Source organism: Otolemur garnettii, unplaced genomic scaffold, assembly GCF_000181295.1.
Source record: "Otolemur garnettii isolate 467f Iridium unplaced genomic scaffold, OtoGar3 scaffold00011, whole genome shotgun sequence".
NCBI classification, from domain to species: Eukaryota; Metazoa; Chordata; class Mammalia; order Primates; family Galagidae; genus Otolemur; species Otolemur garnettii.
Window position 1 is genome coordinate 12,861,872 of NW_003852406.1, and position 17,839 is coordinate 12,879,710.

A 17,839-nucleotide genomic window follows, 5' to 3' on the forward strand; every position below is an offset into this window, starting at 1 on the left:
TTTTTGGATTGCTTGTATATGTGTTTCTTCCCCTGTAAAAGGAAGTGAGAAGCAGCAAACCTTTCTTTGGGAGTTAATAGAGATAATTCAGAGAAGTATAAATGGTCTCAGAGGCAGATAATCCTCAGAGAGTGAAACCAAGAGGTCAGCTGTGTAGGTAGTCATTTTCCTTTGAGACGCATAATCTCTGTCAAAGCTGAAAGGTGTTTTCTCTTTCTGGAGACTTTCCCCGATATGTGTCCTCACAGAGACTGCCCAGGATCAGGAGTCTATTTGCTTTTTCTTGAGTTGGAGTTGAATTTGGTTGCGTCACCCTAAGCCTGTTACACTTTGTTTTATGATCACTAAATATGGACGGTGCCTGAATGGTCTCTTTTTTCTTGGGAACTGAACCGGTACCTGGGGGCTGCCAAGCGCTCTCCAACCTATCTCCGACCACCCTTCCTTCTGGCTGCTTCTCCATCCTTATCATTTCTTCTCGGGATCCTGTCCCATTTCTTTACTTCTTTCAAGAGTCTGAAATCTGGAACTAGACACCTCTCTTGAATCATGAAAAGCATTATTTCATGAATGAACGGGATGCCATTTTTAAATTTCCATACGTTAATTTACCTTCAAACCACCATGCCTAAAATTGTAGACTGACAGCACAGAAGCCACATGTAATGATCAGTTTGCTCTTCCTGGACTACTCTTCCTTGTAGTCCAAGGAAGCTCTAAGAGAGCATGAGGATGACGAGAATAGATAATCAATCTTAATGAGGGCTGGCATTAATCTAATCGTGTTAGTCCTTATCTTTAATGCTTTGCTATCTCAAGGCCTTACAGACCCTGGAGAGACTGACCTTTGGGGGACTATCTCTTTCCTACAGATAGCAAACAACTTGTCTACAGTGTGTCCTTCATATCCAGATCAAGCAAGCAGAGCCCGCACCTCCCTGCCACCTCCTTTATCAAGCTCTTATATTTCCAGCCACTGTCCCTCTTGCCTACTCATCCCAGGACCAGGTGCCAGACAGCCAGCATGTCCCTAGTTGCCTACCATCCTCTGTAATCGTTTAAACTAACCAGCCCCAAACCTGCTTGCCCTGGCTGCACGCTCCTTCACATGGAAACCACGACAGAGGCTCTTGTTCATGTTTTCCCCTCACCCTCTCTGCCTCTTGACTTCCCTGCTGCTTCTCCATGTGGCCCCTGCATGGCTTGCCCTGGGTCCTGTTTCTAGAGATTTGTCAGTACAGTAGTTCCACCCCCGCCCTAATCGGCAATCTTACTTTCTGAGTCTCAGTTACCTGTGGTCATCTGTAATCCAAAAATGTCAAGATATTTTGAGAGAGGGAGAGACGTCACATTCACATAACTTTTATTACAGTACACTGTTATAACTGTTCTGTTTTATTATTATTGCTGCTAATCTTACTGTGTCTAATTTATAAATTAAACTTTATCATGTTAGGTCTGAGGAGAGTAAACAGGTGTCAAGGAAATGGTTAAGGGTGGAGAGCAGGAATCAAAATGTAGCTAGGAACGATACTGCAGCTAGCAACTGTTCCCCGGAGGGAATATACATAGTAAAAATTCCTACTGCCCTAAAGCTCATTATCATCTAGTTAGCATAGCATGGGTAGAGTTTTGTTAAGGATTCTGGGGAAGACTTGTGGGGAGAAGGGGAAACTGGTATACAACCACACAGTTATGTAAACTGTCACGTGATCTATTATATAACCTCAACCTGTCAATCAGCCCAAAGGGCAGGAAACAACAACCAATCCTACCAGGAGAAAGGTGGGACAAACTAGTGAGCTTATAAAAAGGCAGTATGTGCTCAGACTTCAGCATCTTTCTCCACTCCTGGAGGCGGGCCTGTTCCTCTCTCTCTGGAATGGATTTTCACTTTATTTTGTGCAGTTTGTGCAGCCTCCTTCTTTACTTTCATTGTTTCTTTTTTCTGTGGTAAACTATTTGCATGAGAGTGCTCTGGATGTGTGGTCAGTCTGCCACTGGCTCAACCAGGTACCAGTTCTTGACAATGGGAACTGGGGGATCAGGGAACATCCTGACAGATGTAACAGTCATAGGCATGTATATGTAGGAAAAATCAAGGCATGCAATAGCGGGTTCAGTACTCTCTGTGGTACCAGGCATTCATGGGATCCTAGAATATCTACCTTGAGGATAATGGGAACTTCTCCCTTCACAATAGTCATGTCCATGATACTTGATTCAAACAAATCCTGCTACCATTAAAATGGTACTTACTATGCGTGAGGTACTTCATGCTTTATGTGGATTAGGACATTGATATTGACAACAGCAACAGAGGACAGGTACTGTCATTTCCCTGCTTGTAAGACTGAAGAAACTGAAGCTTAGGGACACGCGGTGACTTGTTCAGAGTCCTACTTCTAGCATGGGGGAAAGCCAGGATGTGAATTCATGTAGTTTAATTCCAGAATTCACAATTCTATTTTATTTTTCTGCTTTTCTAGCATGTCAAAAGAATTCCTCCTTGGTTGTTCTCATAGAGGGCAATCACTAAATTAGGCAGTGTAAAAAAAAAAAACAACAAGGTATACATGATAAAGGAACAAGATTGATTTCCTCTGAAATTAGCATTTTCCTTCACATCAGCCCCTTTAGTTGACCCAGGTTGTCACTGCCCAGACATTTTACAAAATTCTCTTTTGCAGCTGCAATCTTGATTTGGGTTAGAAGTCACAAAAGGAAATCAGTCTCCTGATTACCCATAATTTTCCCTCATTTCCGACCAGAAGTATTATGCCCTCTTTGCTTCACCTTACTTATTTCTAAATCACTTTGGCTCATTTAAAAAATAAATAAACAAACAACAAAACTTACTGCAAGAGCACAGAGTCACTGGCACTCAAGACGTCTGAGTAATTATGCCATAAATTGCAAGGCGTTCCATATGTGCTTTGAGCAGTGGGACCGTGGCTGGAACTAATGTCTGGCTTCCACGCTATCTCCTTGGAGAGGGCTATACTTACTCAGCTGTCTCCGTTTTGAGACTCTGGGGAAGCAGGCAAGCAAACAGACACACCTTATTCTTCACAACACTATTTATGCTTTCATTGAGTCGGAGGAACAAATCCCTTCTAAAAAGTTCTGGGAGTGGCATGGCTAGGAACCAGCATAGAGATCTTTTCTTTTGGACGAAGTCAACAGAGTCACGCCCATAAGAACTATCGAATATCAGAGGAGAGGGGCCAAGTGGCACGACAAGGTGAGAGCTGAGGATAAGGTGAGAGCTGAGAAGGGAGAAGCAGGGAAAACCTCCATGACTCAGACAAACATTGAACTTTGCATTTCAGAATGGAAGAGTGTTTGGACATCATCTTTTTAAAAAGCCTATCCTTTTCAGCATTTCTTGTGGGTTCTCAGAGGCTTAAGAGTTTGGAAAATAAGAGTTAAAGAACACATGAGAGGCAGAAGGACTAGAAGAGAAGAGGCAGCAAAGTAGAAGGTATGGTAGGAACCCTCGTACCTAAATGTAGGGGTAGTAGGCTACTAAGTGTAGAAGTAGGATCTTATCTGCCTGGGGTACAGTCCCAAAAGAGGACTGTAAAGTGAGCTGAGACATGAATTCCAGGGCCTGGGGAGTCTGGGGCCATACGGAGAGCAGAGGCAGCACAAGCTAGGGCGTGGATAGAATTTGGGGTGGAACTAAGAAGGAATGTATTAAAAAGGAAGTGCTGAAGCTGTCAATTAGCTGGGAAATACATTAAGTAGGTAATTTTGCCATGTCTCAAAGATGAGCTAATGAATTACTCCTTTGGTTTTCATAAAAGTTCGCTTTTTATGGAAGTCAAAATGCATGGTGTGCAATTACAAATATGTTGGGCTTGAGTGTGGAGCCACCATGATGAATCTGGGAAGTGTACAAGCCGTGTGACTGTGGCACACTGCCACCACCTAGTGGCAGCATGCTAACATACAGTCATCGCAAATAGAACAGAGTAACACAAACAGCTTTCAGAGCCCAGAGACATTGAGAGATTATCAGCTCCAGTAGTTCCCAAACAGATGACGCATCAGAATCGCTCAGGGAGCTTTGAAAAAACAGACCTTGGCTTTGCTGAACCAGAACCTCTAGGGATATAGTCCAAGCCTACATAGTAGTTTGAACAAAATGAAATTGTCATTTTTGTAGGTCAAAAAAAAGATGGTCAATTTCATATGGTAAATACTTTGACAAAGCTCCCTGAAGACTCCGACTTCCTCTTATTAAGAACCAGAGATCTACGCTAGTTTTCGGAGTTTGAAGACAACAAAAATGAAGCTTAGAATTTTAAATGACCTCTCCAAGGGGGTGTCAGTGCTGGGATTGAAACTCCAGTGTTTTAAGTCCAGAGCCCTGTCACTTCAGTATGTCTTCATAAATGCTGGATTGGCAAAAATGAGGACACAGAGCTCCTGCACATCTACCTTTTGTTTCGATTTCCACTGTATCAAAGACATCTCTCAGGTGTTTCTCCAAAGTGCTTTTCACTGAGCTTTATTTCTCGTATCTGCTTTATATTCTACTCTCTGGGAAATTCTATTCCCTAATACTTTTTTTAAAAAAGCAATATGAGTTGGGCACTGTGGCTCACCCCTATACTTCCAGCACTCTGGGAGGCCAAAGTGGGTGTACTGCTTGAGTTTAAGAATTTGAGGCCATCCTGAGAAAGAGTGAGACCCCATCTCTCCTAAAAATAGAAAACCTATCCAGGCCATCGTGGGGGGTGCCTATAGTCCCAGTTACTCGGGGGGCTGAGGGAAGACCCCAAGAGTTTGAGGTTGCTGTGAGCTATGACACCATAGCACTCTACCCAGGGTGACAGGGTGAGATTCTGTCTCAAAAAACAAAAAAATAAAAGACAATATGGCTATATACTTTGAATTTGTTCATAGAACCCATTAGATTGTAGTTCTCTGGAGCTGGGACTAGGCCATGGTGTCCAGGAGAAGGCTCATTCCAGGTTATAAGAACTGAGTGCTAACATATCAGGAATTTTGTTGTTAATCTGGTTATCAAATCTGTTATTAAAAATTAACTTACTCATTATCCATCTGATGTAAAAATAACATACTATTTTACTATGATTTTACTCTTATCTATTTTCTTCAGGTTATTTTTATCTATTATATTGGAATGGTAGAAATGCTATGTGACAGTGTGCTACTGTCTATCCCCCTCTACTCTGTACTCAGTGAGATGGCATGTCTGCAAATGGCCATGTGCTGGGAGTACTTGCACCACAGAAATGGGCAAATGCTACTAATAAGGGCTTGATTTATTGTTTTGCTTATCGTCTAGATTCAAAAAGTGATGAAGAAGCCTGGGTGTGACAGCTCACACCTGTAATCTTAACACCCTGGCAGGTGAGAGGAGTTTGAAACCAGCTTGAATGAGAGCAAGAGCCCATTTCTACAAAAACATAGAAAAATTAGCTGGGCATGGTGGTATGTGCCTGTAGTCCCAGCTTCTTGGGAGGCTGAGGGAGGAGGATGGCTGAGGGAAGAGCCCAAGAGTTTGAGGCTGCCGTGAGCTATTAGATGCTGCTGTACTCTAGCCTGGGTGACCCAGTGAGACTCTGTCTCAAAAGAATCATATAAAAAATAATAATGCAGATTTAACTTATATATCATATCTATAGCCATCACATTATTAATAGCAAAAAAAAAAAAAATAAAAGGGAGGAAATATCCTCTCAGTATTTTTTTTTTTTTTGAGACAGAGTCTCATTTTTTCACTCTTGGTAGAGTGCTGTGGTAACATAGCTCACAGCAACCTCAAACTCTTGGGCTTGAGTAATCGTCTTGCCTCAGTCTCCTGACTAGCTAGGACTATAGGCGCCTGCCACAACATCCCCTGTTTTTAGAGATGGGGTCTCTCTCTTGCTCAGGCTAGTCTTGAACTTCTGAGCTCAAGCACTCAACCACCTTGGCCTTCCAGGGTGCCAGGATTACAGGCATGAGCCACCACACCCGGCCCATCCTCTTAGTATTTGAGAACTATTAACTGATTTAGCAAAGAAGTTGTTCCCATCATCACCGATAGATGACTGAAGCTTTCCTGGTGGAACTATGGTAGAATCTCCATAGTTGGCCCCTTCCCGACACTGCCCATCTCTGTAAGTTGACCTAATTTTCGTAGACTGGCTATGCACTACATGTATATATCAGGACCACAGGCCTAGTTCCTTATGTTGTCCGCCTCTGTGTATTGACCAATTTGTTACAGTCCCCACACTCTGGCCAAGCCTAAACTCCTGTGCTCACAGTTCCCAAAGGGTCCCTCTTCTGCCACTTCCTGCAAACTCTCTTCTTCCCTCAGGAGTCCCTGAGACACTCACTTTCTCTGGGAAACTTCTCTAGATTGCCATCCTGAAGCTGGCTGAGGGGCCCATCCCACGTGTGCTCTTCCAGCCCTGAGAGCCCCACATTGACCCCCTGATAACCCTTGCCTTGCTGTGTTATTCTTGCTCCCTTTCACACCCTGCCTTGTTTCTTTGTTTCCAGTAACTAACCAACACTTAGAGAAGTCAACAAATTCTTACAGAACAAATGACCAGGGGAACAATGAAGGTAGGGGTAAAAACATCACAAGCCGGTGGCAGTCACGAGCTAAGCACCTACGCTACCACTGTGCAAGACACTTCACAAACAATATTTGCAATTCACAACAACCTGCAATTTGCAAAGTAGGTATTTTTATATCTGTTATTAGCAAATTGGAAAATTAAAGTGAAGCGGGTAAGCCACATGTTCAAAGTCACCCAGTGGGTGAAGGGAGGGGCTGGGATTTGAATTCTTGAATATTCCAAAGGCCACTTTTGGACTTTTCATTGAATTACTGAATGACTTTTCCATTGAATTATTTTGTTTGATTTTAATTTTTTTTTTTTTTTAAGAGACGAGGGTCTCACTCTGTCACCTATGCTGGAGTGCAGTGGTGCAATCATAGCTCACTGTAGCCTTCAACTTCTGGGCTCAAGTGATCCTCCTACCTCAGCCTCCTGAGTTGCCAGGACTACAGGTGTGTGCCACCACACCCTGCTAAAAAAGGCCATGGATTTCTTAATGCACCACCTAAAAAGTACTGAGACAAACATGTAGGGAAGATTGAACCAAATAACTGATAAATAAACAACAAAACAGGCAAAAAACTACATTTTGGTCCTGTAGTCAAAGTTCCATATTTGGTTCAGATGAGAGCGATGGCATTTTATAGAGTATGAAATACGAGGTTTCCCTATAGGTAGAAAAACAGTCATTTGCTAGATATACATTCAAAGCTTTGAAGTATACACGGCATTTCCTGTTGGAGTTATTAATAATCTTGCCCTAGAGTGTGGGCTGGCCCCCTGCTGGCCTGTGGGTGTGTCTGGAAGGTGGTGAGGGCATTGGACTCTGAGGGGGTCCCTTCCACATGGGGGCTCCTTCTCAGTGAAGCACAGGCTGAAATGCTGATCTGATGTTTGGTCTTTTGACAATTTTCACTTAATGAATTGATTCCTACAGTTCATTAACATACCCACTTCCACTTCTGTATACACATATGTCTTAATTAGCTGCTCATTGGCTGTTTAATTACAAGAAAACAGCTGACAGCTGCCTTGCTGAATTCTAATGGCAGACGCTTTGGAACCGCTACACATTTGCTTTTGACAACCAAGATTTATTCATAACTCTATGATTTATTGTGAATGCTCATCTGCCTGCCCAAATTATTGTATTTTTCCAATACAACTAAAATTTTGGAATTTAGGGACTGCTGAAGGCAGTGTCTGTCTACCTATCAGTTTATTTCTGAAGCTGAGAAAAAACGAAGAATCTTACCTATAAAAAGTGTGCATTATGTCACAATTTTATTTATCTTGGGAACTTTCCTGCTGAGAATGTTCAGAAGCCTAGGGGTGATGACGAAGAAATCTCTTTCGATAAATGTGGGCAGAAAATAGAAGAAAGGATAACTGTCAATTTAATTTTATTGAGGAGTAAAGAAAGGGTGTACCTAGATTAAATCAGGGAGAGGAAGCGGCAAAGGAAATGATGAAATTAAGGTTGGGGCAGAGGGCAGGATTGTAAGAGTCTCCAAAGAAGCAGATGAGAAGCCCAATGAGAAACAGGCAACCGCATTGGCCAAAGTTAGCTGGTTTAGCCCCACACTCATACATCTGGCAGCAATAAATCATGGAAATTCAGATCTCCTGAACTACTCTCTTGTTCAGTAATGACTGGCCTCCCTGTAGAATTGTATGCACAAATGATCTCTGATTAAAGCTGAACTCATGTGTCATATTCGGTAAGTGTTGATGTCTGCTTTTGACTGTGCCTTGTGCTCAGATGCAATCCAAGTGAACACAGTCAGCAAACGTGCTTCCTAAGCTAGCACGAGAGCCCTGCCAGAGCCAGGCACGAGGCGAGGGCCCTATCTACCATATGGTCTCCAGCCTAGTGTCTTCTGTGCGCTAAGGAAGAGCAGAATAAGACCAAAACCAACAAATAAAAAATGAAAAAAAATCTGAATCATCTTGATGCAAATTGAGGTTCATCACACCCCTACCCTTCGCATTTTATCACAGGTCTAGAAGACTTAGCTGAACAAAAATTCCTGCTTATCAGCTGTAAAGAGCAAAACTAAAATTCTGACATCATAAGGAAGACTGCAGCATGTCCTACCCCAAGACTAATTTTCATTTAAAACAGCTAGCTCTAAAACTCCAGCCAGCTATATAAAGCACTAAAATAAAAATGTTGGGGGCAGCGCCTGTGGCTCAAGGAGTAGGGCACCAGCCCCATATACTGGGATTGGTGGGTTCAAGACTAGCCCTGGCCAAAACTGCAAAAATAAATAAATAAAAATAAAAATGTTAAGCATGAACATGTCAATGCTGAAAAGTAGATAGGATTGGCTCAGAGTTAGTCACATTCCACAACTGAAATAAAAATATCAGAATCCTCTAAAAGACAATTTGGGCCTAAAAAGAACATTCATGGAAATTTCTTTTTAACTTATAAAAAGCTCCAGAAATTGCTTTAACCATTTTAGGAAGGAAAAAAATACACAAACTATACACTCTAGATATTTTTGAAAAGGCTTTTTGGTTGTTCATTTAAGATAATATATTTGTTAGTGCAGAGGAATTATCCCAAATGTTATCCTCACTGGGTAGAAGAGAAAGCTTTGCATAGGACATGATCTGAAATATATTGATCGATGGTTAAATTTTTTTTTTTTTTTTTGAGACAGAGTCTCATTATGTCGCCCTCAGTAGAGTGCTGTGGCGTCACTAACACTGTGGTAAACTCCAACTCTTGGGCTCAAGTGATTCTCTTGCCTCAGCCTCCCAAGTAGCTGGGGTTACAGGCACTTGCTACAATGTCCGGCTATTTTTTGTGGCAGTTGACATTGTTGTTTAGCTGGCACGGGTGGGTTCGAACTCACCACCCTTGGTGTGTGTGGCTGGCGCTGTAACCACTGTGCTACGGGCGCTGAGGCTGGTGGTTAAATATTTGACAAATGAATTCTACTCTGTTCTTAGACTTACCAAGGCTAAACATAATCAGAAACCGATTTGCTAACCTCTATACTGAGCTATACATTATCATTAAAAAACTTACAGTTAAAATTTTAAAGCCCAAAAGCCTAAAAAGGTATGAATAAAAATTTTGTGAGATGAATTTTCCATTGTCATTATTTGAGCAGCCACTGTATTTCATGATGAAGTTAGGAATTGGAGTTGAATGGCAAACAAGGCCACTTCTTAAAAGAAAACTTTAACCAGCGCTCATCTTTCTCTCTCTCTCTATTTATTTTTTTGAGATAAAGTCTCACTCTGTTACCCTGGGTAGAGTGCCATGGTGTCATATCTCACAGGTACCTCAAACTCTTGGGCTCAAGGGATCTTCTTGCCTCAGCCTCCCAAGTAACTGGGACTACAGGTGCCCACCACATTGCTTGGCCAGTTTTTCTATTTTTAGTACAGTCGGGGTCTCACTCTTGCTCAGCTGGTCTCAAACTCCTGAACTCAAGGGATCCTCCTGCCTCGGCCTCCCAGGGTGCTAGGATTATAGGTGTGAGCCTCTGCGCCTGCCCTGTCCTTCTCTTAACACTTCACACGTTTATTCACTTTGAAGACTGAACCTTACCCCCAACATCTACAAACTCTAGGGTTACTTCTGCTGACCTGTCCCACGCTCCGGCCCCTCCTGCCTGGCAGGTCTGCCTCAGCTTACCTCAGACCCCTTTTTTGTGCTTATACGGCTGGGACTTGCATCAATGTCCAAAGTTATGATTTAATAAAAAAATAATTAATAAAAAAAAGAAGGCTGGGACTAAATCCGTTAACCCCTTGCAGGCTTGGATCCGAGCATACGAGATCCCCAAGTGCAACATCCAAGGGCTGGAGCAGTGTCAGTGAGTTGTTCCTTCAATCTTTCCAAAGAGCAAGTAAAATACATTTATGGTAATAATAATTGGCAAAATGGAACCCTTACACATTAGGGGATGGTGCCTATCTACGCTGATCCACAGAAAGTGACACTTTGTCTCACTCCCACTGAGCTTCATGCTGTCCTCTAAAAACAAGGAAGACTGCCCTACTTCCACCAAACCTTTGCTTCTGCCATTCCGCACTCTCCCTCCTCCCCAGCCCAGAATGTCCTCCCATCCTTCTCCAGCAAATCCTTCTCCAGCCCCGGTCCACTGTGGGTGCCTCCTTGCTGAAGCCCCTCTGGGTCACTCTCCCCTAAGCTGCCGAGATGAGCTGTCTCGTGGATATGTGTCTTGTATATATCACAGATTATGACCTTACTCTACTATTTATTTCTTGCACTGCTCTTCAGCCTTCTCTAGGCAGGCCTCAACTCCACAACTAGCCCATAAACTGCTTAAGGGAAGGATTACGTCTTGCACATAGTGCCTGGGCCCAAGGGAATGCTTGCGTTGTCATTTTTATTGGCAGGTTCTACATAACAAATTGCACACGGTCATAACAATTAGGACTGGACTCATAGATATCCATGAAATCAAATCTGACTGCACTGAGCAGCATTCCCAGGCCACTAAGAAGTTTGGCTAGTGAATAATGACAATGATAACAACATCTGCCACTTACAAAGTACTTGTTAGGAGCCTGGCGTGCTTCTGCGTGCTTTATTTAAATGCACATGATAACGCTACAGAGCAACTTGCTATCCTCACTTTACGTAGTGATAATCCTACAATTGTTACCCCCATTTTACAGATGGGGAAACAGAGGCACACAGTGAAATAGGTGCTCAAGCTGGGAAACGGCAGAGCTGAGATTTCAAACCCAGATTTAGAGCACAAAGACGGCATAAAACTGTCCCTCTACAGATAGTGAAGGGGACGAGGAGAGGCTGAACTAGGAATAGCCAGGAATAAGAAAAAGTGCTAGCAAAGCTCCTACCATCTTTGTTGTTCATGTGTAATGCTGAATAATATGTGGCATGATAATTATTCCAGCAATTAAACAGGTTGTCTAGTTTCTTATGGTTTCAGGTTGTTGATTTTCTTTTTTCAGGTTGTTGATTTTAAAATGCAATTTAAAATGTACTCCCAAAATGATTAGCTCAGAAAATGAGTTACTTTTTTCCCTCTCATTAGATATCTATTTGATATGTCTAATTGGAAATTGTCCTTATGTCTAATTATACTATCCCAGAGATAAATGATTTACAATCGGTCATGACATGACCACCTTCACCTGGTTAGAACGCGATATGTAATTAACATCAACGGCAAAAAATAAGTCTCTTGACTTTACCGTAACTAGGCATAAAAATGTTAGTTACAGCAGAGAGAAACTATAATGTGTAACAAATAGTGTGTGTATCAAATCTAAACATGTAACATGGTAGAAGTTTCTGACTGGGCATAGGCCCCACCTGCTAATAAAATTCCGTTTTAATTGTTTTGGGGTTTTCACTGAATAAAGTCAATAGTGCAGAGGAACAGAATCACAAATAACTGAAAAACCATTTTGGCACTAAGGCTCTATTTGGATAAGATCTAGAAGAGAACTAGAAATATGACAGCTGTAGAATAGCAGCGGCCCTTCATTTTCTTACTGCTTTTATATTTGCATCGATAAATATTAGGGGCAAAAAGAAAACACAGATTGTTTGTGCCTGTGCAAACACAGTGGTAGTCAGACCGTAAGTTCAGATTTTACCGAATAGCAGGTTGTGAATTAATCTTCCAGATTTCTTGGGGTATTTCATATGAAGTAGTCTCTACCCCGGCGGTGCCCTTTCCCCAGATTCAATTCCTGGACGATCACTTCCACTTCCCATAGAAAACTATGTGGGGCCTTACTGACACACTCAGAGGAAATGATGAGTTTTTCGGGCAGAATGAATGGACAAGTAGTGAATTGGTGTCCAAGAGGCTGCCAAGGACTCTAGTCATTTAAGAAGACACAGAGGTGATACACAACGCACAATAATCACGTTTGCGTCAAAATCCTAACAAGCAAGCCCTGCTGTGTATAAACCCTTCATGGGGAAAAGGCCACCACATTTCTACCAGGGGCACAGAGAGGGTGTGGATGACGGGTAACAGCTGCCCAGACACATCAGCCACATCAACTCCAAAAACCAACGGAGTGACAGCTGCCTCGGGCAGATCACTCCCTCTTACATCCTGGGAAAGGGCTGGGCTGGGCAGTTTATTTCATTTTGTTTTATTGTATTTATTCAATTGGTTAATTAACATTAATGGGGGGGCAATTTCAGAAAGTAAAAAGGCATAATTTTTTTTCTTGGTAATCAACAACCTGAGGTCTTGAAGGTTACCATAGAAATGAATAATTCAAAAGCCCCTTTAAATAGCAAGCTCTCCTTAGGTGATTAATATATATATTAAGTGTATTTGCTAGTATGCAGACGTCTCAAGCTTCACTAAGATGGAATCACATGAAGCATTTGGACCTGCACAAATTCGTAAATGTTGTGATAATTTCTAGTAAAACAAAGAACTAAGGAGATTATGAGGTTAATTTCCTTGAAGTCTCTCAGTAGTTATTTGTGTCTGTGGGTGATTTTATAACTTATGACACTGTATAAGGAATGCTAACTAAATTCATGGATTTTATTTTTTGCCTCATCCTCAGAAAGCCTCGGGGCTAATTCAGGCCTGGTTGTAGCAATCAGCTGTCTCCGAGGCCTCCTGCATGTTTAAGTAGCTTCTCTCCTGTTTATTTTGTACTGTTTTATCCTGTAAGCTGTCTCAAGGCCCTTCCAATATAAGCATGAGGATTTAAATCTTAATAAATTGACATTTGAATAACTGGCAATCTGGGTTGGGGGGAGGTCTTGAATTATTAGGATAAACATCTCTCCTTCCCAGTTGTACATTTTGCATGTGCTGTATATTTTGCCCCACCATCAAGGTCAATAATAGTAAAAATAGTAATAATAATGATGATAATATTTAGATTTAAATAATACTTTTCCATGTGTAGGAAATACCAATCCCAAGAATGATGATAATATTTAGATTTAAATAATACTTTTCCGTGGGTAGGGAATTTTATTTATAGTTTCTTACTTAATTCTTGGAAGTGTTCTAATAAATAGGATGAACAGGTGTTATGCCCACTTTACAGACGAACAAACTGAGTCACCAAAAGATTAAGACACACCCCAAACCATACGGACAAATGGGGGGGCACCACGACAAGAAAGCGGTTCTTCCGAACAGCCTTCCCAAAATTTGGCCAGATGTGTTAACCTCTGTGTGCGAACAGTAAGACTCAATCACATTCCAATTAAACTTATCAGAGGTACCTTTTCATAAAGCTTAGAACATCACAGAAATCTGGAGTCATCTCTTAAAAAAAAAATCAACTCTGATTCTGAAAGTGAAAAACATGAACTACGCACGAATCTCTCTCTCTAGTCTTCCTGTTATTTTGAAGGAGCAAAAAAAAAAAAAAAGAACTTTTAAAATTGTAATTGAACACCAAAATATTTATTCTGTCCTGTCAGTTCTCATCACTCCAAATTCCAGGGAGTTGAATTTTTAGACCTCGTAGAATTAAAAAATAAAAATCACAAAAATACATTCTCACATTAATAGAAACAACAATTAAAAAGGCTTACCTTGCAGCCCTCACATGTAATGACACCATAATGGATTCCTGATGATTTGTCTCCACAGATCTTGCATGGAATAATTTCAATTTGAGCTGCAACAGAAGCACGCAACCAGTTAATTACATTTTCTTTTAAACACCTTATAAAAGCGTTCCCTGATCAGCATTTGTATAGTGAAAACTAATAACCTGCTAAACATTATACTGCATTAACTATTCATTGCTGAACTGTGAGGGTCCCCCTAGAGCCCTGGACTAAATTATGGCTGCTCGTTATATAATAGCTTTCGGGTTATTAAAATGGGTCATTGGAGAAGGTGTTTAAGAACCCACAAGAAGACTGGAATCAGCATTTCAAACCCTTCAAGAACTGGAGAGTTCGCAGTCGAGGCCTCACAGCAAAGCAGATACTAAAATGTTTCCTCCGATCTCATTTTCCATCATTATTTTTAAAAGGTCATAAATCTGTCTTGGCTGAACATTGTAGCCTGACTGCTGGAGGACTGGACGAGAAAAATATACACTCCAGAAAGTCACATCTACTTAGGAACATGGTTCAATTCAAAAGAGTAGTAAGTTACACACGACAGGAAGTTAAGAATTCCTTACTCATCTTTTTTTAAATTAACGCAGTTGCCACGTGTTATAAAAATTAGTCCATTTGTGTATGATCAAAACCTTTCGATCATAAAGTTAATGTCCTAACTGAATTTAATAATGATGAATTCTGACAAAATAGGAAATGTTGCTTCTGAGTTCTTCATGTTGGCAGTGGGCTTCCTGGTAAGGCAGGCCTGTGTTTCTACCTAATGGATTACTTAAAGCTGCCTATGGTGGAAGAGTAGCCAAATAATTAACATCTATGACTCCAAAGTTCTCAAATATGACAAAGCACATTTCTAAGCAACACTTTATATCTTGAATAGAGTTTAAAAAGGGCATAATTAAGGACTTAAAATGACTTATGTAATACAATGATCAGGCAAAAGATAGTGCTTGGACCACCCATTAAATAGAATTTTTTTTTTTTTGAGACAGATTCTCAGTTGGTCAACCTCAGTAGAGTGCCGTTGCATCTTAGCTCACAGCAACCTCAAACTCTTGGGTTCAAGCTATTCTCTTTCCTCAGCCTCCAAGGTAGCTGGGACTACAGGAATCCATCACAGCGCCTGGCTATTGTTTAGAGACAGGGTCTTGCTTTTGCTCAGGTTGGTCTCAAACTCATGAGCTCGGGCAATCCACCCACCCCGACCTCCCAACAGATGGGATTACAGGTGTGAGCCACCACACCTGGCTTCATTAAATAGAATTTATCTGTGACATATAGACCAATGCTGAGCTATGCAGACCAGACAGCAATAGTCACCAGTTTACCTGGAATGCTCCACCAAGCTACATTTATTTTCCATGGTTTTCACTGCTGAATATCATGTCAGAGTATTCAATTATACACACAACTGCAAGTGCCCAAGTCTATTCATTTTTCTATAGCCCCTTCCTCACCCCATACCTTATGAGGAGTAATGACTCTGTCCAAGGGGCACCACACATATACACATGGCCCACTCTTTCTTCTAATGTAGTCCTGTGTCCTGGGATAATTCCACAACCACTTACTCTGGATTTGATTCCATCTCATACTTAAGACTTAGAAAGGGCACACGTGAACCTACTGTATTAACTTTCTTATAAACCACGTGTACTCCTAACTCCCTTTCATGGGGCCTACTGGTAAGTACTGTGACGACTTTTAGGGAGTGCAAGCTCTTCTAGAAGGAGGGTCTTTTTCCCAACAATTTTTTATTGCTGGCATACCGAGTTTCTTTGCTTGTCCAGACTGTTCAAAATCTCACACCCAATGTACATATTTTCCATAATCCAGAGGCTTTTTAATACCCCAATCTCAGTGACTTTGTATAAATAGGTATATGCTGAGTTATGCAACTTAATAAGTTTAAAAGGTTGTATTTAACAAACGTTGGCATTTACAAGTCTGGCTCCTCACATTAGTGCTCAGCTTGATTTCTTCAAGAAAAGTTCTTTATGAAAGAACTATGAAATATGAAACTTAATAATGCCTCCAACTTAATGGCCCTTCCAATATATGTTTTTTTTATTTTAGAGACAGAGTCTCACTTTATCGCCCTTGGTAGAGTGCTGTGGCATTACAGCTCACAGCAACCGCTAACTCCTGGATTCTCTTGCCTCAGCCTCACGAGTAGCTGGGACTATAGGCACCTGGCATAACGCCTGGCTATTTTTTTGTTGCAGTTTGGCTGGGGCCGGGTTTGAACTCACCACCCTCAGTATATGGGGCCTGCGTCCTACCCACTGAGCCACAGGCACTGCCTGGCCCTTCCAATATTTTTAATGATATTAAGGCAAGGACCTGGGCCTATATATCGTCTGCAACTCTAGAGACAAAGTTATCCCTAATGTTTTTCAGAGGCTCAGGAAAGCCAAGTGGATAGAAAAATTCTGAAAGGAGGTATCTGCAGAGAGTTATGGCCTGGACGTCCCCTACGTGAATTACCCAGTTGTAATGAGAACCAGCCTGCCCTCCGCCCTGCCCCACAGGAATAGAATAATCAGTCAACACGAAGTGCCGGCGACACCTGCCATGTAGAACTTAAAAGTGAAAGGAAGAAGACCTACTTGGAGGGGCTTCTCTCATATCATACCTCAAGGCTTCATCACAGAAATTAAGGATAAACAAACCTCTCTGGGCCCTCTAGTTCCACTCAGCATCAAAACTACCCGAGGCACTTAAAACAACACTAAGGCTGAACTTGGACCTTTCAAGAGTTATCTGTATTCCATCTTAACAATAGGGAGATCAAGTGTATCTATTTAGTCCTTTACAAGACTATGAAGGCCCCAGGCAGGGCACACTGGGGAAACTGTAAAACTGCCCTGGGATGACACTGCCCGTGATAGACGGCACTGAGGTTGTCCTGTCCACGTGGACTCCTGCGCGTTACTAATGACAAGTGAAATGATGACTTTAGGGCTCTGACCAACATGCTGTCTGGCATGGAGGATGTGGGGGTGGCCTTGGCCCCAGCATTTCTGGCCTTGACACGACTCATGGCCGGGCTGGGGGACAGTGAGGGCGCAGCTGTAGCACTGACCCAGAGTTTGGTGCTGCTGTGACACAGGATGGCCGGCCCAGAAAGCATTTGCAGAGGGGAGCGGGACACTCATTCAGCCCCCACCCCCCGTAATCCAACAAGGCACAAAAATCCTTCCCCACTCCTTGTTTTAATCAATTTACAGAATTCAAGTGAACCAATGAGAAAAATATATATATATATAGTCAAGGCCTTGCAAATTTTTCGAAAGGAAGGCAGGTTTAGTCCTACGAATTTAGGTTTTCAGCCCAACAGGAAGAAAAGGACAAAAATCCCTTTGCCCCTTTCCTTCCATCCCTTAGGCTTTCCCATTTTGTACCAGGCAGTGTTGTGTCTTCTCAAAATAATCTTCTTTTAACACAAATTACGAGTCCTGGCCCATATATATACCGCACACATTAACTCAGCCAGCATTTCAAAGGCTGAATCCTGTCAGACACCACTCCTGTCAACGTTCACAAGTATATTGATTAAATTAGTCCACATACATATTCATCCCCGCAAAGAGGGCTATTGTGGAGTGGAGTATCTGAGGCAAGACGCGCACATATAATCATGAATTGGCTTCACAATGAACAA

At 41.8% G+C, this 17,839-nt stretch overlaps 1 protein-coding gene across 1 annotated transcript in view; it reads right to left on the reverse strand.

Moving 5' to 3' along the window:
- Positions 1–17,839, reverse strand: part of RORA (RAR related orphan receptor A) — an 84,688-nt gene that overhangs the window by 21,479 nt on the left and 45,370 nt on the right. The window contains exon 2 of the mRNA XM_012801964.2: positions 14,137–14,222. Within this exon, the coding sequence (XP_012657418.2) occupies positions 14,137–14,222 (86 nt within the window). The remainder of the gene's footprint in view (positions 1–14,136; positions 14,223–17,839) is intronic.